A 22,862-nucleotide genomic window follows, 5' to 3' on the forward strand; every position below is an offset into this window, starting at 1 on the left:
AGACTTGCAGAGAAAAAAAACATTCAGAGGAGAAAGTTCTTAACTATGGATTCAGATATTAAAATAATGATTTCAAATGAATTCATTACCTATTAATCTAGTTGACACATCATGGTAAGGCATCTCAAATGAGAGAGCATGTACAGAAAGAGTTATTTTCTTACAAGAGGTGATAACTTCAGGGTTTGCCTGTCATAGCAGTGCTCGGATTTGAATCTCCACTTATTAGCCAACTGTTGGCACCATTTGAATCCTTCTCCTTTATTCTTGATATGTCATAAACGATACCTCACTTATTGCTTCCACATTTTGTACGTGGAAAGAAAGCTATGAAAAATACTCTTTGAAACAACAACAACAAAATCTGTAAAAGGAATAAGATTTTATGGGACTGATTTTGTGGGTGTAAAACTTCAGTGCTGTTGTATTCCTTCATGGTAACTGCTTCTTTAAAATTCTCTCAAATAACCTAATGAAAACTAATCAGCTCTCCAAACAACTCACTGCAAAATGTTGAGCTCTTGTAGATGAGGTTTAGCACCTTAAAAATGCTAGCCAGGTATGATTTCTACTAGGAAGCTTCAATTATAAGCAAATCATTTGTATCTTGATTGTATGAAATGTATGAAATATTAAAAGTATTAGCTGTTAATTTAGTATATTCAGGAGGAGACTGTAACTTTAAGCTGTTGGCAGGAACTGTGGTACTAAAACCATTGTGGTTTTAAGACCATTGAAGGTAGAACATTGAAAACCATTTAACTGTGGTTTTAAAAACCATTGAAGGAATAACAATAGTCCCAGTAATATGCAGATGACATTTCTATCTCAAGAAAAAAAAAAAACAGAGAAAGAAAAAAAGGCAGTGGAGAACATTTTTGTTTTGAAAATCTCTTCAAGAGCTCTCTTTGCCTTGTGTCCTTGCTTATAAAGCCCCCTACTCACCAGAAATTCTATGTGGGTGTTTTGGGTGAGCATTAAGTATTAATTACTTTCCTCCCCCATTGGAAGGGTCTCTGTTTCTACATTCTTTTGGGCTAAACCACTAAATTCTCTGCTTCCCTGCCACAGAACATTGCAGCAGATTATCTTCAGAGTGCAGAAATGCCCAAATATGGACCTTGAGACAAAAATCTGCAGTGATTGTTTTTTCCCCCCCAAAAATAAAAAGCCAATGTCGTCTGAAACAACCATTTGCACAAAAAAGTTATGCATCATGAGCAACTTCAAAGTACCCTTGAAAAACCAGATTTCTTCCCTCTAAACTAAACCTAGAATTCAACCAGCAATAACTTCTGTTTTCAGTGAACTGTAACTACTTCTGAAGGAAATTCTATGGTCTAACCTTCTCTATGCCATACCAACTGTTCCAATTCACCAGATCGCCAATTTTCACCCCATGACAGTGCCTGCATAGGCAATGTGGATCATGAAGCCTTGGCTATAGTTGGATTGAGCTCTTAAACATGTCCTACAACTGCAAGTGCTGTTTGTCCATTGTTTATCAGTACCTTTTATTTTAAGTGGGCAGGGAAGTTTAGTGAGCATTAGTAACTAGGAAGTATGTAGCAGGGAAGGTTAGACAATTGGTTTCAGAATCCTGAATTCACAGATGGCACAACAAGGGAAACATTGCACATGAGTGTTGTTTCCATAACTCATGGCACAGAAATACTCATGCCAGCAGTGTTCAGAGCACTGCCCAGCTGGCCTGATGCTGATTTCAGTTACCAATTTAATAACTTTGCTCTGTGACAGGAGCCATCTGTTACTGCTCAGGATTCTGCTCTTGCTAGGGCTTCATACAGACCTTATGTCTAAAGAGTTTACTAAATGTGCTGTGTCCTAGCTTGGGACTGTCTGCCTTCTTTTTCTTGGCTCCTTTACTTTGGGAATCTGCTGCTGTCTTCGGCGCGGGTTGCCCACCATGGCCTTTTTCCACCTTCGATCCCTTTTGTACAACAGCATTTGAAGTTGAGTACTTCTTGTCAAGTTCTTAGTTCATAAGAGACAGTCACTCATATATGTAACATTAAAATCCAAACATTTTCTTTCTGCCCAGGACAACAAATTATGTTTGTTTGTTTTTCCCTGAGTGATTACCCAGTTTTCTTTCATCTCTCTTTCACGTGAGTACTAAAATAGATATAAAAGCTCAAGCAATCCATTTGACTCAAAATTAAACCAATTTGCTCCTCATTACCTGAGACCCAAGTCCCACAGAGACCAAGATTTCTGCATTTTAAATGCACTAGTAACCAACTGAATCTGGGATTTATAACGTTGAAATAGGCGAATGTATAAACCTTTGAAAAGATCTTCATTCTTTTCATGTCAGTATTAGAGACTTTAAAGTGATTTGCATAATGCATTATTTATGAAAACAGAAGTATGAATATTCATGACATGCTACAGAAAATATGCCAAGTTTGCACTAATGTTCATGAAATGAAAGTATCAGAAAGAGTGGTGATCGACTGACACGAAAAGCGCTGAATGAGTGCTGCTTCCTTTTCATTGTGACCCAGGTGCCTGCAGGAGGCACTTGTTGTGGGAATCATTGCATGGTGGTGGTAGAGACTAGATCTCTAAAATAACCAAACAGACAGCACATTGGAAAAAGCCACTACCAAGGGCTATAAAATAAAGAAGCGGTGACAGATGTCTATAAGGAGGGGGGTGAGGAGGCGAAGCAGTATCAGGCTGTTTTTTAAGAGGTTGGAGCAGATCCTGCAGCTCAATGCAGACTTACTTATCCAGTACTGGGTGGAGGCAAACCTGTTCAGATATATGACTTTCAACAAGTCTTGGAAAAAAAAAAAATAATTGAGCAACACTTGCTAATATGTTCCATTTGATTTTTCATAGCATTGGAAAAAAATAATATTTTTAATTCATAATCCAAGTGCTTCCCCAAAACTTCACTCTTCAGGATGCTGTTTTTGTCATTTCCCCCCACGCCCCCAGTCTCCAACACAACCCTCGGGAACAAGCTTGTTCTCATGAACAATAGAGGTTTTTCTTCTTTCCCCCAAATTTTAGTCTTTTCCAGTAAAGTAAAAAAGGAGGGGAGATACAAAACCAGACATGTTCAAGGTTGCATTACTGAACTTCAACAACACAAGAGTCTTTATGGTAACTGCATTGTCCATAACATGAGTAATCACAAATACTGTAGGGCAACATTCTTCACTATTCAATGTCTCCTTGTTAGGTTTTAAAGCAGAAAGATGCCTTTGATTACCTTGTACAAAGGAAGATGAAGTATTCTTTACTTCCTATTAGCTACTACCCTGAACTTAATTCTGGTCTCCCTTAGGCAATTTATTTCCTGATTTAATTAAGAATCAGGCTAATATACAGTAAAGAAATACAAATGTTTTAGTGGGCATGGTGGTATTGGGTTGATGACCTTAGAGGTCTTTTCCTGTATTTCAATGACAAATGACTCAAGCATTCACCCTCTGGGTAATCAGCTTGTCCCTCTTCAAGCTTTATTCTGTTTTCACAGAATCACCAAAGTTGGAAGAGACCTCAAAGTTCATCAAGTCCAACCTGTCACCACAGATCTCCTGACTAAACCATGGCACCAAGTGCCACGTCCAATCCCCTCTTGAACACCTCCAGGGATGGTGACTCCACCACCTCCCTGGGCAGCCCATTCCAATGGCTAACAACTCTCTCCGTGAAGAACTTTCTCCTCACCTTGAGCCTAAACTTCCCCCTGGCACAGTTTAAGACTGTGTCCTCTTGTTGTCTTTTACTCTGTTTTCTTTTACACTTGGAAAGGCAAAAATTAAAATTCTTTACTGCATCAATGCTTAAGAGCAAGTTGACAAGAACTCCCAGAACTACAGAAGCAGAGAGAGACACAAAGTGCAAAGAAACAATCAGCCTACCTAGAGTGCTCACAATGTGAAGGACCAAGCACTGTGGTTGATCACAACCAGCATGGTAGGAAGAAAGTTCCAGAATACAGAATATAACATGTGTGTGCATGTGAAGCTGAGATCTTCATCTTGAGGTTGCTTCATTCCAGGCAAGTGCATACTGCCCACAAAGTGCTTTGTACTATGAAGAGCCTGTGGCCACTGAAATTAAAATTGGCCATTTTTGGCTCCAGCCCTCTGCATCATTTTCAGTATTTCCAAACATACAATGATGCAGGAACAAGTTAGGATCTGCTACAGAATGGTCAGAAAGCTTATTTGGGGCAGATTTGATCCAAATGCCATGTTGGTTAGTGTAAACTTGGGAAGGATCAATTAATCCAAGGAAATATGACTCAGCTCATACTAAACTCCTGCATTTACACGGATGAAATAACAATCATGAAGGGTGTGCCTAGGCTGCTCAAAGTATACATGTCTTTAGCCAGCTGATTAAAGCCAGAGGCATTGCTGATGACAGCATGTTGTTGCAAAACCTACCAAGTACAGCTTTGTTCGTGCTGCACAGCTCTGCACAGCAGCAGGGAGCATGCTGCCACGCTCTGCAAAGCTGAAGTGGGCTAGGGCTGTTCCTCAGATTTATTGGAGACCTTGGCTATCCTCCCAGCCATGGGAGAGCACATTGGGACTGTACCAGTCCTGGTGTGATAAACACAGGTTCTCCCTGCAAAAGCAGTGCCTGAACAGCCAAAATGAAAGCATGACACAAAGGCACAGTGGTCCCTCTGTGCCAGCCAAACCACTGGAAAGCACAGCAGCACTCAGGAAAGGCTCATCAGGCCGCACAAGGGGACAAGCCTCACTTAAGAACACATCATTGCCATCAAGATAGAAGTCGTTTCCCAGGGCGAAAATGTCCATTATTTCATTTTACATGCCAGCTGAAAAATCTGCAGCTTTTCTATACAATGGTTGATAAGTGAACCCTTTTAACATTTTTCTTTATTACAGAGAAAATGTCACTCTTTGTATCAGGAAGATAGTGAAGATAAAGGAATTCTTTGTAAAAAACAACTCCCATTTAACTTCCACATAACAAGTTTGCATATCCTGCTAGTCACCTGTACTTGTTTACCCTCACAGGTGTGATAGCAAGCCAAGCCCAAACAGCATATTTGTTTCCAAATGACAGTATCCCTGCACCAACAGTCACCTGTCACAGCAGCATACGAGTGAGCTTGATAAAGTCAGCAATGCAAACGGGACTAACAACTGGTTTTTGAGAAGATGTGGAAAAGCTACAAGTCTCACAAACAGTGCAATTTGATAACTACCTTTTCTGGATATCTTGGAAAACCTTAGCCCTGTGTGATGATGTCTAGAATTATTGAGCTATAATCAGGGAGTGTTGTGTACCCTCCACGTACTCACCAAGCTTTCTGGGAAGACTGACTTCACTATTTTAGTATTAGGCTATATAAACTGAGTGGGATAAAAGAAAAGGAAAAAAAAAGCATAGAAAACAGAAGTGTGGATGCCTACAGTGATTTTAGCTCCTTAAGAGTTCCACTAGAAAAAAACCATTTCCTCTTTTAGGGTTTTCATCTTTGTGTTAATTCCATTTGATCAAAGGAACTGTGAGAAAAACTTTGGTTGTTGTAGCCACAATGATGGGCAAGGACATATAATGTGGAAATTGCGTCAGTGATATGCCTGCAAGCTGCTGAAACAGTAGAAGACAGGAGGCAGTTCAATACAAATTGTCTCACTTCTGCTTCTGTTGAAACTATTGTAAGTTCTAGCACTGACAGGACATGACAAAAAATAATGAAAAGAAGTCTTTAAACACCTACATTTTTCCATTTTAGAAGATTGTTTTCAACTGAAGGGCTTTTTTTACAGTTTAGATTTTTCCACATTTCGGCTCGGTAGGGTTGGTTTTTTTTTGTAAGTTTAGATACATTGGATCAATCTGATATTTTCAGTATCTCTAATAGCAAATGAAAGCTATAGTTGTGAAGTTTTTCTGAGTTCACGTGTGAAGGACTATCACTGCTCACAGACACACACCCTCAAAAGTTTCCTTTTACCAGTGGAATACAAGAACAAATGGTTTGCAATGAAAACGCAAGAGGTCACAGCTGCCTGTCACATGTAGGAGTATTTCTCAGACTGATTCTGTATCTGTCTGACCAGTACCATTTTCAGTTCCCAGTGGGAACATTACACACTCTGGTAGTCAGCCTGATGCACTGTGCTACAACAGCTTGAGTGCTCAGTTCACTCTGCTTAACACTCCCTGATCCTCTTCTCTGCATGTAAAGGGAAGAGCCCTGGAAGTCCCTGTCATGTTGGGATCTCCTGCTTTTTATTGATTTCAGAGGGAAACTGATCTGACCCACCCTCCTGCACACCAGGAGTGACCCTGCAGGGCAATACCTGGGAGCAGGCTTCTGCCCACAAACCTGTTCACCTAGCTGCAGAGCTGCAGCAGGCAGGGGGATCTTACTTGTCCTTCCTACCAGGATGTGGCAGCTTCAGCAGGTGCTGAGAGATAAGACGACAACACACATATACACAACTGGTAATGAAAAACCATCAGCCCTGCATAGCTCTGTGAACAATGGAGTTAAGAGTCAGGTCATCATCAGCCCTGCAGAAGATGCCACAGTTCAGATCCTGATTTTAACATATGGTATGAAGAATTGCAGTTTACGCTCATCTTGCTTCCACATTCATTCAGAGAAAAAAATATTTCTGATTATTTCAGGTGATAACACTGACTAAGCAAAGAAGCAATAAAATGAAGAGAAAGCACACGTGTCAAAAACATCTAGTGACCAGTGACAGGAGAAGGAATCTGCCTACCTTGTCTTCAGAATCACTTTTGGCTTCAGCTTTGCTTGGGGAAACCTTAAATGTATTTAAGAAAAACAAAATCACACTCAACTCAGGCTTTCAAGAGATCTGAAAAAATCATATGTTTGAAACCAGTGGGTTTTTTTTCCTAGCACAAAGGTGAAGGTACAAATATTGCTTTTCCCCCCAGGTGGGAATATCTATTAAATAAATATTTCTTTAGCACAACTTAAAGTCAATGGCTAAAATGAAAGTTATCTAGATCAAAGATACATTATTCAAGCTTATCCATCAATTAATCCATAAAAATGAACTTTTAGAGATATTACAAAATAACTTTTCATCATGCAAAAAAGCCTTAAGTGCCTCCAGATCTACACACATCTGTGGCAGTTTGTGCAGAAGATTCCAGAGTAGATTATCATCATTTGATCATAACTGCACTGTACCTACACATCTTGGATGGGGCATTGAGCAACCCAGTTCAGTGGGAAGTGTGTCTGCCCATAGCAGGGTGTTGGAACTAGATTATCTTTAAGATCCCTTCCAACCCAAACCATTCTATGATTCCATGATCTTTCTATCACACCCAAGTCATTCTCTAAGGCATCTGTTTGGCTTCATTACCTCTCAGTGCCTGTGGCAGCAAATGTTGCATTTAGCTCAACCTGCCCACATGGGATTTTTATAAGCAATTTAAAGTGCAACCTAGACATGAAAAGCAAAAGGCAAAACCAAACTTACCAGTGTTTTAAGGAAACTCATGACGGAATTATCTGTTGAAGCGGATGACTGGGGGCCGTCTCGTTTTACCTCTGCCTTTTCAGGTTGCTCAGCAGTAAGACCGTTGACACCCGCCAAGTCCTGCTGCAGGTCTTTTCCCTTGCAGGCATCTATCTCCTAAAAAAAAAAAAAAGGAGTGAGGGGTGGGGGGGTGAGGGCAGAGTTTCCTTAGTCTTAGCTTGCTTAATTTCCAGTGGAATGCAAAAAGTAACATTTGTGACTTGCGTTATGTTGTGCTGAGAGTCACAACCCTAATTCCAACCATAGTTCTCCAGCCCACGTATTCAAGACAATGGAGCATTTGTGCATCCCTTGCCCCTCTCTTGTAATATATTCGGCATTTGCCGTTGGTTGGAGGAACATTGTTCTCAGCTATCAAGTACAACAAACACAAATAAAGTTGCATGCAGCTTCCCAAACAACACTGCTTTTCTCTTCTCAAGGCTGAACTTGTGAATAGGAACAAGCGCTGAGATTTTGGTCTGTGATGGCTCAGTGTCTGATTGTACCACAGAAAGATTGCTTCCGATATTCTGCATCCTGCAGCTCCAGAAATAATTTTTATCTAACAAACACAAACGTGGTAGAGATTAAAAGAAGGGGGGAGGGAAGGGGAAGCAACAAGACAAAGTAATTCTGCTGCCTCCTTTCTTCCTAGAACTACAGTTCCCAGAACCCAGAAATAGTCATCTAATGGTCAAGCACTCACAAAAGTGTAAGACTAAACTGCTCAGTTTCTGTTTAGGCACCTAGACAAAGGTTTGTGGGGGTTTGGTTTTGGTGGTTTTGTTTGGTTGGTGGTTTGTTTGGTTTTGTTTGTTTGTTTTTTTTTTTAAGCAAGTCTTCTTGCATGAATTTTAGAGAGCTTGGTGCCCTTTTATGCAGAATTTGCCTGCCATTGTGGCCATCTTTGCCTTGAGCCTGCACAGGTAAAGCCAACACTAACACGCAGGGGAGGGCAGCTTGAGACAAGTCCTCTTGTCCCAATTCAATGTTTCATTTTCAATATTTAAGAGTTCTACAACATCTAGCTGGTAATGTCTATGTCCTACCAATAATCCTCCTTCCTTATGTCTAAGTATCTGCAGGGCTTGACCATTAAATTTTGTCTCACACAATGGTGGTCTTGACTTTGGTAGGGGATTTGAGACTTCATTGAACAGACAATCATAGTGTCATAATTCTTCAGCAGAAGTTATCATCCCTAACTAACTTGTCAACAGTACACACTTAGGAAACAATGACTGAAGATGTTGTTTGGATACTAGATGTCTAGATCACTCCAGAATAACAATTCAGGACAAGAAATAAAATTGATGTCCAGACGTCTCCAGAAAACAGCCTCTTTGAATCACTGCTCTCAAAGCCTGCCTGGTAGTCTAAGTGACACCAAGGGTTTTTCCTAACCTGCCAATTAAGACGTAGTTGTTCAGTGCTATTTTTTACTAGGAAAAGTTAAACTGAAGTTCTACTCTTGAGAGCTTTTACTTGCACTGGGCAACTGAAGAACCCACAATATTTGTATAGGATTTTCAGAGGACATGCATCTAAAGAGACATAAATATTTAAAACTTCAGAGGGCTAATCTGGCATCAGGAAAGAGGAATATGGAGTGGCAAATTTCCATGCAGCATTTGAGGAGTTAAACTGTGCAAGGTTTTACTTGCAAGAACAGACTTCTGTCTAATTATCCACCCAACATATTCCGAGTTTACCCAGGAAGGAACACAGCACAGTAGTTCAGAGGGCTTCAACAAGCTATTTAGAAGTTTCTTACAAAGTTCTAACACACCACTTTGTCCAGCTGCCAGTTACAGGCCAGAGGGGCTCCAAGCACAATATGTCCCGTGCAAAACGTGCATGACCATGCCAGCTTCAGCAGCCCTGCTTCCAGGGATGCCATCTAAAGAGCCCTGGTCATATGAAAAATGCTAGCTCTATTTCAAATGTTAAAGGGCCAGCAAAGGCCTGAGGCAAGAGACCAAAGAAAGAGGAGGCAGAAGATCTATTGCTTAACAAAACTAGCTTCGTAACTGGAGTACTTGATGGTATCAAACCCCTTGCTAGTTGATGCTGTCAAAAATAAGCAAACCAAGCTTTCACACACATTGTCCCCAGGTCTGGTGTTGGCCTGCACTCTGTCTAGGAAGAAGGGATCTTTTTGCTAAGCACTGTAGCAAACAACTGTTTACAGCAAGAGATAACTGGGGACAGCTGCAGAGGTGACAAGTACTACCATAGGCAGCATCAGGTCTTCCAGGGTATCTCCCTGCTAAAATCACTCTTCACCCTGCAGAAGTGAGAGCTACTGCAGACTGTGCAGAGCTTGAAGCACATTGCCAGCCCAAAATTCCTCAAGTCCAGCTTGTAGAGCATAAATGGAAGCCCTGAAGACCACTACTGCACAAGGAACCCTACTCCAGGACTCTGAGGTCAAAGCTGCCATTAGCTACTGCGAAACAACTCAGATCTGGATCCGTCTTGTGCTTTCGTGGGAATACTGCTGTAGGAAGGAGCCCAGACTCAGGCCATCAGCATATAAATCAGGGAGAGAATGTGGAGTCCTACAATGTCACATTTTCAGAGCTGTAGTCAAATAACCACAAAACCCTCTGTAGCAGCTCACTGCATAATATGCTGTGCAAAGCCCTGGAGGCAAATAATGAAAGAAAACACTAGAAATAACAGAAGAAAGTCAGTATTAGAACTTAACAGATACTATGTAAATGTTCAATTCATTTCTTTGAGGAGTCAAACTTGGGGATAATAAACACCTTAAATACTTATACTGTAGTTTCAGTTCAGTCATTAGAAAAACATATCAAAAGATTGTATTCCTGCCAGCACTTTTGTTTGTATGAATCATGGCTCAGAGAAACATTTCAGGCATATAATTTATCTTTTCTTTGGCTTACATAGTAAATGCTTCATGAATTCATGAATTCTGCCCTTGTTTTAATTATGCTGTGTTCTGAATGTAGTTTTGTAAACCACAAAAATAAAGAGTGGTTCACCAAACACAGAATGTTTGTGCAGCTCTTAAGCTACAACTGTGGAGCCTCTCTCTTACTTACCAGCAATGCTGTTTGTTTTGTGTTGGCATTCAATTCAGGGAAACTTTGCTTTGCTTTTAGCTTTTACAGATACTACAAGTCATAATCCACACACAAAAAAAAAAGAACTGTTGGCAGCAGTATCTGGATTTTTAGTATGATTATTTGGTAACAGTTTGTAGTTACTACAGAAACAGCAATTAAATTAGACTTGGTCATTCTCCCTTCCTACATGGGAACTAGCAACTTCAGAGGAAACAGAAGGCAACTGTGCTGCAAGGCAGAGCCACAGCCTTTGTTTTAGAAATGGTTGGCAATATATCAGAAGTGTTTAGTTGATACATTTCCCCCAGAAAAGGTCCTTTTCCTATTTAAAGAAAGTAAAAAAAAAATTACTGTCCAGAAAGTCAAGGAGGAGGTTAAAATGTTACTGTGCCCTGCGATACAGTTCTGGCACTCATTTACAGGGAGCAACTCTAACCCCAATTTTGAGTCTTCAAAGATTTTCAGTGACACAGCTTCAAGCTCCTGTGTAAAAGACGTACAGGCACCTTTGTTAAACAGGAAACCTGTCCTCAAGCAGGCCCCCCAGCACCAAAAAGCTGTTGTGTGGGCTGGGATCCTGCAAACACTTACACATACAGCCTATAGCTGATGAATGCCTGGGATTTCCATGTTAATTCCCATTAGTGAGGTTTAAGATGTGGATAAGCACAAGTTGAAGACTGGAGCAGTATTCAAAATTAATAATAAACCTGGGTATAACTTACAAAAAAAACTTGATCTGAGTGAACAATGCTTCTAGTATCTGTTTGAACAGGAGAAATAAGATTTAGATTATTTTTCTCTGTCCCCTGATGGTTGCTCATTACAAACACTGGCCTGCTTGTGCTCTCCCAACACGACTATTTGCCTCCAGCAAATGTTTAACTCTGACTTCTGGTCAAAGCTATTTCAGATTATTTAATTACAGAGAGTTTCACACTGTACAGCTCCAGCAGCACGACCCGTGACCTTTCACACTCTGTGCTTTGCCGAATCGAAAGTTATGAATTTTGCATTTGATTGTAAAAGTAACAATTGTTGCATGCCGCAGACAAAACTTACCCTGTGTGTATTAGTCAAAAATATCTGCGGGAATTCACGTTATTGAAAAGCTTCAGTCTTACAAGCTGCAAGCAGAAGTGCCAGTATGCACTGAATAGATTATTCATTGTGAATTATTCAGCCTGTTATGTTTATACAGTGAAGGATTTGATGTTCTGCTGGGTTGAAGCTACGGATTGTATAAATGCGTGCATACAGCTGTCTGAAATACTACTGATGGATGCTGCCTTTGAAGGGCAATGGTCAGAATTGCAACTGCTTTGATCTTACAAATGAATCTCCAGAAAAAGATTGCAATTTACAAGTTTATACAAGGAATGTGATCTTCAAATGCAAGGAGGTACAAAACAGAGAATACAAGGCAGAAGAATAGAAATCAAAGAGACTTTTGGGGACAGCCTGCAATGTCATCAGTGCAAGCAGTGAGCATCCTGTGAACTATGTTCAACACTACCCAAAGCATGCAACAATCATGCAGCAGTATTATTTGAAAGCCTGAACCAGGCCAATAAAAGCAGTTTCTATTAAAATAGCATTCACACAAACTCTGATAAGGAAGCCATGCAGCTAGTTCCCCCTCCTGGTCCTGATGTTGGATAGGACTTGAATTAGATCACCAATTAGTGTGTTATTGGCACCTTTCCAGCAGAACTAATGAGAGTTATTCACAGATTGCATGGTGTTAAAAGGGACCCTCATAAGGTCATCTTGTCCAACCCCCCACCTTTAGTGAGCAGGGACACTTCAATTAGATCAGGTATTCCACATACTTCCATTCAAGAGTTAGACTTTTTCACTAGTTAACTACCTGAAAATTAATTCTATAATGTATTTGCTGATGTTAAACTTTGTAGGAAGTGGAAAATCTAAACTCATATCTATTTTCAGCTCCTTTCTTTTTGAGTATGCTCTCTCAGATAAGTTATTTCATTTCTTGTATCACATTCTTGTCCTGTAAAATCAGTTCTAAGGGATCACATTTCCTCAACTAAAGAAAGAAGAAATGAAATCACAATAGCTAAGTGGGAAAAAAATGTTACTGTATAATACAGCTTATTCTTATTGCACAAGACTGACTATTTCAAGAATGGCATAAAACATGCTAAATAAAACCATCCAGTGGCAAACTGCAAGCTGCTAAGGCACAGAAACAATCTTACTTGCAAGTGCTTTTGTTTTCATTGGTAGCTGGCAAGTGGAGAATGAACACAGCTATCTGCCCAAACCTTTCAGAGAAACACAAATGAATTTGAAGTTGAGGTCAGATGCCAGCATTTAGCCATTAGGTAGACATCGGAGATATTCACCACTACTCCATGGGTTCTTCTCCCATACCTGCATTGAGCCAACCCCACGGAGTTACCTCCAGCACCGATTCACTCATACAGCCATCCCTACATCACCTTGTCCTGTGTCATTAATATTCCCAAGAGGTTTCATTAAGAGTGAAATGGATATTCCTAGTCAAGCACTTGCCTTCCCCTGTGGGACACTGTTTGATGTGCTCTGTAATCCAGCAGCTTCTCTCACTGTGATGTGCCCGTCAGGAAGGTCTGAAGTCTGCTTTTCCTCCTGGGTATCAATTTGCCTTTTACTCCTTTCGTTTCCCTTCTCCAGTTTGAAGATCCTGTCAAAGAAGGTTACTTGTTTTGGCTTTGAGGTGGTCACATCCTCTCCCTCAGGTGTCACTGATGCTGTGAGATCGATGTCATGAAGTGCTGCTGCTGGTGGGGCCTGGGTCAGGTTTTTATGTGAGCCTTCCTCCCGCGCAGCTGCTGCGGGAACCTCCACACTGTCACTTGGGGCTTTGTTTACTCCGGGTGCCTCCGAGCTGACATCAAGTTTCGCCGATCCAACTGATGAATTTGTAGCTGGATCTTCAGTACGCCCTGGTACAGACCATGAAAATGCGAAGACAGAGCGGGACTTAGCAGATGGCAGAGCTCTCCTGGCAGCACTCCCGAGACTCTGCCCACCCGCGTCGGGAACGGGGCTCTGCTCCATTGTCTTCAGGGAAGAAATGGCCACATTATCCTGTGCAACACTTGCCTTTGCATCCACTACAAACAGAAGCATAGAGCAGTAATTATCCAGCACAGCAAAGAAGTTATACTGGGTGTACAATTAATCATGGCGACCTCGCTCTTTAATAAACTCATTCCAAAATGTAGAGCCATAGGGAGGACCACACAGAGTGGAGCTTGTTCAGAGACCCTGCTGCCTTCCTGTGCTAAATGCTGCTGTTCATCTATCAGATCTGCCCCTCTGATTTTCCTTCCTGTCATTCTTGATAGAAGTTGCAGCAAGTTTCATCTTCTCCACAGCCCCTTCTCAGCTACCAAAATCTGATAATAGCCCAGGTTTTCGACTGCTCAACTCAGTGGACATGCTGAGGATATTTTACTTTTCAATTAAAGAAGTGACTATAAAACAAACAAAGAATTAGACAAATCAATACAACTTGAGACAAGGTTATCTAAGAATGTATTACACCTTTACTATGTCAAAGCTTAACAGGAAAAAAAAAAAAAAAGAAAGGAAAAAAAGCACAGAAACTGTGAGGACTGATTTCATTTCCTGGCTTGCTGAACTCCACAGAGCTTTGCAGTCATAACTTATTTCATTCATTTCTCCAACACTATTCCTTGCCTTGCTGCCTACTCTGCATAGTGTGGTTTACACTTGCAATTCTCTACTGTCTGTAGGTTAATTGAAGCCTGATACAAGTATTCAGAAATGACATCCAAGCCAGGCTCCTTATTCTTACTTTTCTAACTCTTTACCCATGAACATTATGGCTCTTAACACATTTCCCTCCCTTCCCCCCCCAAAAAAAAATCTCACAGTAATTCCCTTTTGTCTACACACAGTCATCACACTTCAGACATGGAAAAAAAACCCCACACTTTCATCTTAAAAAGTAGATTTTATAATTGTATAATTACAATGCACTTTGATGGTACAGCTGAGTTGAAAATCCCTTGTACTGTGTATGCAGACAGAGGGAGAAGGCTCCTGCTTTATAGCAGGGAGAAAAAAAGAAGTTAATCTTTCCTGTATCTATTTTGCGGATGGGAGGCTGAATCACACATTACATGGTCTGAAACCCCAGTAAACAAGAAGAGGCTTGCTGAGAGGTAAACCTTACAGCTCCCCTCAGTTTGAGCTCCTCATCCCTGCTTTGTCTGGAATATATATCTGATTTCCCTGTCAATCATCACCAGGGTTTTCAAGGATGAATTTAGATCTACTTAATTATAACTGTGAAAACCTGACAGTCTCAAACTCACTTGCTAAATTAGAATTTTTACATTGTCACTTTCAATGCAAAATTGAAATTATTTCAAATTATAATTGCAATAGTCTAGTCAATATTATGCCCTTCACATTTTACTTGAACAGAAATAAAACCCCAGATACCAACACAACCTGACTGAGAACACCTGTATTCCACACTACAAATCTTCAGTGTTCAGTTTCAGTTTTTAAATACATTTTTATGACAAGGAAGGAAGAGCATTTTTAGATCACAGCTTTCAAAACCAGTCATTCTACTTTTCACAGCAAAATTGCTCCATATTTCCACCCTTCCAAGGGTTTTGCATCAGGCCACACAGGCAGCAGCAGGCACTGTGTTACCTGTGCCTGGGTCCAGTTGATGCTGTCCTGCAGCAGTGCCCAGGGACCCTGGTCATGGAGGAGAAGAGAGCCCCAGCATCCAGACATGACATCCTCATTCCAACAGCCCTAATTCAGTGACCAAGAGTCCCTGTTGGACCCTTGTTTCACAGTTCAGGGCTCATACTGGCTAGCAGGAGATGGGAGCATCCATAAAGCCAAGGGCTGAGAAGTGCCAGCATGCCAGCCTGAATCTCACGTGACATTACTGAAATTCTTGCCAGCATTGGAGGAAACAGCTGACAAAGCACAGGCTGTGGTGACACAATTCACAACAGCATCTTGCCAGTGGCCAAGGAGCTGGTTCCTAACTTCGCTGTTTTCAACATTTTTAATCTGACATTCGCTTTCTTATTGAGTTTGGGCACATGCAAGCATGCAGAGGGACCAGAACAGTTAGCACAACCTGTTCTGTCCAGGTCAACAGACTTGCACCTCTTTATGTACACTCTACTAGGGAATTTCAGCCCTCACCCTGAATTCACTGTCACCATTAATATAAGAAAATAACTCACACTGGTAAGAATCCTTTGCCAGTATTAATCTTCTGTAATTTTTCATGAACACCCATTTCAACATACTGACATACAAATAACTAGATACTCAACCACCTATTCAGTCAGGGTCAGTAAATATCAATTATACTTTGCTAAGCCTCCTGTAGCACTGTATGAGAAAAAAAAAATAAGAGAAGGAAAAAAAGTGAAGCAATAATTTCTAATTATAGTTGGAAACTTGGGAAGGAAGCAAAAAGCAAACCCTTCCCCAGCTAAAGAAAGCAGAAACAATATCCATTGGGAAATTATTGTAATAGATGCTGAACTTCTGCTTTATGTAACAGATAAAAAAATTAAACACAGGAAAACTGTCTTTAGTGTAAAAATAGGAATATAGGCTCATCATTAAGAAAACCAACCAAACAAAAAGTAGCTCATGAAGCTATCAAGCTCCTTTTATCTCTAATTATCATGGAAAGAATGAAAAGACCTGGAAAACATCACCAGCAAGAGCTCTGCAGTGTGTCTCTTGTGTCAAAACAGTTCAAACTATTTCAGGGAAAGTCTGCTCAGACATCAGGCAACACAGATCCCACCACCAGAAAGGAGACACTACTGTGGTGGGTTGAACGGAGCAGTTTGATTCATGCCATATTTGCAGCAAAGTATGAAAGAGAAAGGCTTTGAAATGGCAGTATTTGAATGAAAAGTGCATGGTATTTTTGTTTTTAAGGAGACAAAGGAGTGCTATTCTTTCCAAAATTATTCCACAATCCAGGGGCAGAATAAGGAATAGAAGCAAAACATCCCCAACTCTAGGCCAGGTCTGTAAGTAGATCAAAGCTGCTCACTGTGAATGAGATTAATAACTGCTCTGAAACTAAAATCAATATACAATTTACAGCACTGCTGTGAGGTTGCATTTCATACTACTTCTACACAGGCGCTTCCCTTTCAAGTATTTTAACAAAAGACAGTCACACTACAGAGGGTTTGTACTTCCTTTCCCTTTAATTCATCAGGATATGGTAAAAAGACAATACTAGAGCCACATAAAGTCTCTCCTGTAAGAGCACCCAAAATAGGACTATTTTTTCTGAAATTTGCTCTATTAGGTGGACTTCATTCCTTAATTTATAAACAAAACTGTACAGAGAAGAGTTATGGTTAGTGTAATATTATGTCAATACCATTTCCCTACTCAGAAATAATTGCTGACAGACTTTCTTCCCCCTCTCATAATATCTTTGACTTTAAGATGTTAAGCCCTTTCATAGGATGAGAACAGCAAAGACACGGAATTTTGCTGGCACAGGATGGGATCAAATCTGCAGAACTAGCACTGGATTTTAAAATGTAAGTTCTTAGGTTTTAATAGCCAGAGCCAGCAAATAAAACATTATCATGGACAAAGTCTTAAGACAAGCACAGGCTATAAACTGACCAGGTGGGCTGCAAAGATGACCATACAGGTATGGAACTATTTCTGTTCCTTGTGGGACCTCATGTATACAGAACCCCACGGGCAGGTAGCAGAAGTCAGAACATGGGTGTAGACTACCTGCAGCAAAGCACCTCTCACACAGTTTAGGGACCAAGATGCAGCTCTCAACTAGAGGGAAGAGCAGACATGGGCAGGAATCTTGAGGATATGACCGACATGAAAGGAAGTTCAGAGCTGCCAGACCAACATAAAAAAGGCTGTGAGAGCTTTTGTCAGCTGATTTGCTATTGCTAACCATGGGGAATATAACCAGACTTCAGTCTGGTGCATGTAACAGATGGCAGCCAAATTCCCTCAAGTGGGACCAAAAGGAGTTCTGTCCAGCACTTCCAGATTGCCTTCTTCCCTCCTTCACTATAACCTGATTTTCTCTGTAGCTTACTCTTAGTTTACTCTTTTTATTCTTAGTAGGATCCTAAGCCATGTACTAGGTAAATATCTATTTTTGACACTGCTTGCCAAAGGTCAATCCTTCAGATGCTTTCTTAAAACATCTTCCTTTTACTTAGCCTTTGATTGGCAGCCTGGTTTCAGCAGTTATATGCACCTTCAGTGGCTAATACACATAGGGAACATGTGAAATAATGTCTGTGATGTCTTACATTCACAGCTTGCCAGCTCATGCCATTTAACCTACTGACTGATCCATAGTGCAACAGATTTCCAGCTCTTGAACGAGGAACAACTTGAACTGGCAAGTTCTTCAGCAGAGACATCTCCTCCTATAGGCTACTAGCATACAAACATGCCATGAAATAAAAGCTTGAAGAAAATGTTTTGATGCTTTGTTGCTTTTGAACATTAAAAAATAAATTAAAAAATCACTTTTTGCAACCAAGCAGAACAAGCCATTAGCTACAAATCTTAGTGCCTTTGACTATTTTGAATACAAGCCAATTATAAATGGATATTTTGCCTTGCAATGTAATTACAGTACCACAGCATTGTTTTGCTCCCTGGAGTTCAGATGATCATGGAGACAATGGATTTCAATGGCCAAGAAGGAACCATTAAGGGCTACAAGGCAACATTTGGCACCAATAAGTCCATCAGTACAGGCTAGTGGATTACAATAGCCCTGAATGAATTGCTGCAGCAAATACTAGGCTTAAAATAAATAAATAAATAAATGAAATCCTTAGCAACAAAGAGTGGAATTCCTATTTTACATTTCTGACAGATTTTATATATAGTGTAGGTTAATTTCTGTTCCATTATTTAGAATTGGGTTGATATCATAGTGCTGCAGTAGATGTAGAATTTTCAGATCTCCAACCATAGCTCATGTTTGTGTGGGAGATCTCCAAAGACCATTGTGACAAGATGAAGTGGCCAAGTTATCAGAAGTACTAGAGAATTCCAAATAAGTCATCTTCCCACTTTCTTTTATAAAGAAAAATAACCAAACTAATCTTTTTTCTTTTGCAGTCTTGCTCAATTATTCCATGCAAATAAAGTTGATAGTACATTTATGTTCTAAGAATAATTCTGCTTCACAAAGCTAACCAGCATTGTCATTTAGCTAGATTGGCTGAAATTAATGGAAATGGGTATAGAGAAGCCAGCAGCAAGAGGACTAATGATCATTCTTAAAACCAGTCATAGCTAAAATGTGTTGTCTTTCACAACTTAGTTATGGCAATGCACCCATTTCTGTTAATAGCAGCATTTGCAGAATCAGATTTAGCCTCTGCAATAAAGGAATTGTATCTTAACTGAAGTTTTCTCCCTTGTGTCATCTTTCTTTTCTCGGAGAAGAGGAGGCTCAGGGGAGACCTTATTGCTCTCTACAACTACCTGAAGGGAGGTTGTAGCCAGGAAGGGGTTGGTCTCTTCTCTCAGGCAATGAGCACCAGAACCAGAGGACACAGTCTCAAGCTGCACCAGGGGAAGTTTAGGCTCAAGGTGAGGAGAAAGTTCTTCACTGAGAGAGTTGTTAGCCATTAGCCATTGGAATGGGCTGCCCAGGGAGGTGGTGGAGTCACCATCCCTGGAGGTGTTCAAGAGGGGATTGGATGTGACATTTGGGGCCATGGTTTAGTCATGAGGTCTGTGGTGACAGGTTGGACTTGAAGATCTTTGAGGTCTCTTCCAACCTTGGTCATTCTGTGATTCTGTGGTTGTTTTAATCTGCATGTAGTTGCCACCCAAATACAAACAGAATTTTACCCATTTTGTTCTCCTAATATATTTTTGCTCCACGAAGTGCAAATCTCAGAGATGTCTGACTTTTTATTCTGGCCTTCTTCCCTTTGCCTGTTACCCAACCAGTACTTCTGCTTTTTAAAGCACAACCAGGCCAATACAAAACATTAGGAAAAGTCAGGACCAAATTTGCTATCCTTTTACTGGCAAAGCAAGATGTCCTAAAGCAGCAGTAAGGGCACCACTACTATTGAAATGGCATTACAGGAGGAGAAGGTGAATGCTATCACTCTGAGCAATGTCTGCAGCCCTGATAATCAATAGAAGCAGGAAAGGCAAATCGTGGAAAGAATCCCTAAATCCCCACATCTGTCAGCCTGTTTGAGCAGAAGCAGCAAATGTAGGGAACTAGTCGCCAATCTGCTCACCCAGATGTGAAACAGATGGTAATGGGGGCTCTTTCAAATAACATTACTTCCTCTGGTCATATTAAGTTAACTCTCTGGATTCTTTTTTTCATTATATTAGCAGATACAGATTTCATGGACTCGTTTATCAGCTATACCACTTAATGCACAGCACATGGGCTGATCGCTGGCAATCACAGCAATGCAAACTAACAAGAGAAAGACCACAAACATACATCTAACACTATTAATAAAATCCTCTTGCTTCACTTGCCTCAGATTATAGTAATATTCCTGCATTATTTCATTTTAGAGACACTATCAGCTACATTTTCTATAGGAATAACTTCCATCTCCATCTCTAATTTCACCAGCTTCTTTCTTACATGACACAAACCAGTGAGATTGAAGTGGCATCCAAATAGTTAATAATTTCCACTGCTCTTTTGACATTAATAAAGTTACAATATGACAGGACAGTCCAATTTTTCAACTTGCTACTTAAACTAATTCAGTAACTATATTAATTAGGTAATCCATTTAAGTAAAACAATGCCATATGCTTCATTTTATGTATTAAAACCTACACTTAGTTTCTAGATCTTTAAACAGTGTAAATCATCTGGCTTTTATTTACTTCCCAGAACTCTGCTGGTTTACACCAGCAGAAAAACAGAGCTACAGGCTTCTATTTTCTAGTAGGCAATCATTTAAACCAAGTTATTAAAGCTAGATGGCATTAGAAAATTAGCCATGAAACAGAGACTCTGAACTGTAATCAGTACCATCCACATAGTGCCATACTAGTCTGAGGTTATTTTGTCTAAGCTTAGATTTTTCAACCAAATGTAACAGGCTGAGAGGGCTCTCTCAACAATGAATAATATTTTATTTCCTTAAGGATAATTGCTGGGGTTTATTGTATTCTGGGAACAGAAAAAAAAGCAATAATAAAATCCAGTGCAAGCCAAACAGAGGTAAAATTAACAGGGCTAAATCTGCAGGCATGTGAACTGAAGCAATGCTGCTCCAAATGAGTGCTGCCTGAATGCTCCTCAGAAAGGCTTCAACACCAAAAAGAGGTGGAAGGAGAAATTAGTGAGGTGCTGAAAGGTGAGGAGAGAGAGGCATGTCTGTGGATGAGAGCAGTCAACCATGAATATGTGGAGAGAAATGTTCAAAACTACTTGGAGCCAAATTTGTAATGCTCAGACCACGTAGTTCACATTACATTTTCAAGATGTCAACTCTGGAATGGGGGCTCAGGTGCTGGCAGGAACCTTTTCCTGGTGAGCCCAAAATCCAACCTGCCACTGGTGTGATCATTCCAAAACCCATTTGCTGTCCTGCTATGAACACCACCCAGTTAAGTCTGAAATGGGATGCCCTTACCAAGTAGTGGTTTACCCATCCCCACCCCCAACATTTAACTTCCACAGAAAGACAAACAAGTCATCGTCCCCACCTGTCTCATGCTCTTGCTGCCTTGGCAGTCACTGAGTAATATCTAATGTCCCTTGTAACAGCAACAGGAGAGAGGTGGTTGGGGTTACAACATCAGGCTTGCGACACAGTCTGAGTTAAAGCTGGTAAACAGGACTGACTTCTTCAGAATACTGTTGCCAGCCATGCTGCATTCCCAGCTGTCTCTCAGCCAGCTCTAGAAATTACTGTGCTATACTTAAATTTTCTAATTCTCTAGGATTCAAACACAAGCAGAGGACACAGTTAAAGTTTGCTTACTAAGGTCTCACTGCAGATTAGACATACTCTGCTCTCTTCAAGAAGTCTGCTACTTCTTAGGTGAGAGCAAGGTAGATTTCTGTATGGGAAAGTTACCATAAAGTGGTTCCAGAAGTGGCATTTTACTCAGGTGCAGAGACTTTTGTTATACCCACATCATTGCAGGTGTAATGCCTATCACCTTACAGTACTTTTCCAAGCCAATCACTTTTACTATATGATAAACAGGCCAAAACCAAAATCATCCCTATACATATTTAGTTGTGAGTAACTAATTGTTTGGTATCTTTGAAGTCAAGGCAATGCACCCACTGAAGAACACAGGACACAAAATGAGAGAACATGGAAAGTCTTAGATGAACAATCAGATTCTCACCATTCCTGCACTACAATACTTCACACCTACCAAAATCTTCAGTGTACAAACCCATTTTTTGTGGACCAGGTACAGAACCAAATTCTTAGAACAATTAAACAGCTTCAGATGACTTAAAAAAATATTTTCCCATTTTACTCTTTGTTATCTTCAACTTTCAAGCTTCTGAAAAAAATAAGTATGCACCCATTTATAAGTAAGAGCTGAACCACAGGCTTATCTTTTAATTTGACACCATACACCAGTATTTATTGTTGCTCCAATATAAACATCTCTCTGCCTGTCTAGTGACAAAAGAATGACAAAGATGTCACCCTTTCCCAGGACATACCTTCACCATTCATTACAGGAGAATGAGACTGAACAAATGCAACAGATCCATTTTTAATGTTGTCAGGGGATTCAGATAGAGCCTGAAATGGCAAATAACACACTTCTTAGGGCAGGGCACATCATGGAATTGAAAAATTGCAATATATAACATTCAGAAAAGTTGAGATTGGGCAGCCCACACTTACCTGGTAGCTTTTTACTGTACATGTGTTGTCATCTTCAGTTTCCTCTGGGATGCTTGCTGTGTTCCCCATAGTTCCTGTAAGGTGGAGGGGAAAGAAAAAAACCTAACACCTGAAGCAAATACCCCTTTCTTTCTCATTAATATAGATTTACTGCCTAATGCAAACTGAGAGACAGACAATGGTGACAGACTTTGACAGGCTGTTTCAATTCCTAATAAACCCTCCCTGCTTGCCCAAAGGCACCTGCCCTTAGCAGCAGCCTGCCCCAGCCTTGTTCACACCTAGTTAAGCACAGCTGCTCC

General features: G+C 40.5%; 1 protein-coding gene across 1 annotated transcript in view; it reads right to left on the reverse strand.

The window, feature by feature from the left end:
* The window catches only part of BCAS1 (brain enriched myelin associated protein 1), a 51,866-nt gene extending 29,237 nt beyond the window's left edge, over nt 1-22,629 (reverse strand). Inside the window, exons 1-6 of the mRNA XM_054173354.1 lie at nt 22,561-22,629; nt 22,374-22,455; nt 13,169-13,752; nt 7,494-7,649; nt 6,759-6,803; nt 1,811-1,951 (exon numbers count right to left, since the gene is read on the reverse strand). Coding sequence (XP_054029329.1) covers nt 1,811-1,951; nt 6,759-6,803; nt 7,494-7,649; nt 13,169-13,752; nt 22,374-22,455; nt 22,561-22,629 — 1,077 coding nt within the window. The remainder of the gene's footprint in view (nt 1-1,810; nt 1,952-6,758; nt 6,804-7,493; nt 7,650-13,168; nt 13,753-22,373; nt 22,456-22,560) is intronic.
* Nucleotides 22,630-22,862: the final 233 nt, after the last annotated feature.

Source organism: Dryobates pubescens, chromosome 26, assembly GCF_014839835.1.
Source record: "Dryobates pubescens isolate bDryPub1 chromosome 26, bDryPub1.pri, whole genome shotgun sequence".
Lineage (NCBI taxonomy): Eukaryota > Metazoa > Chordata > Aves > Piciformes > Picidae > Dryobates > Dryobates pubescens.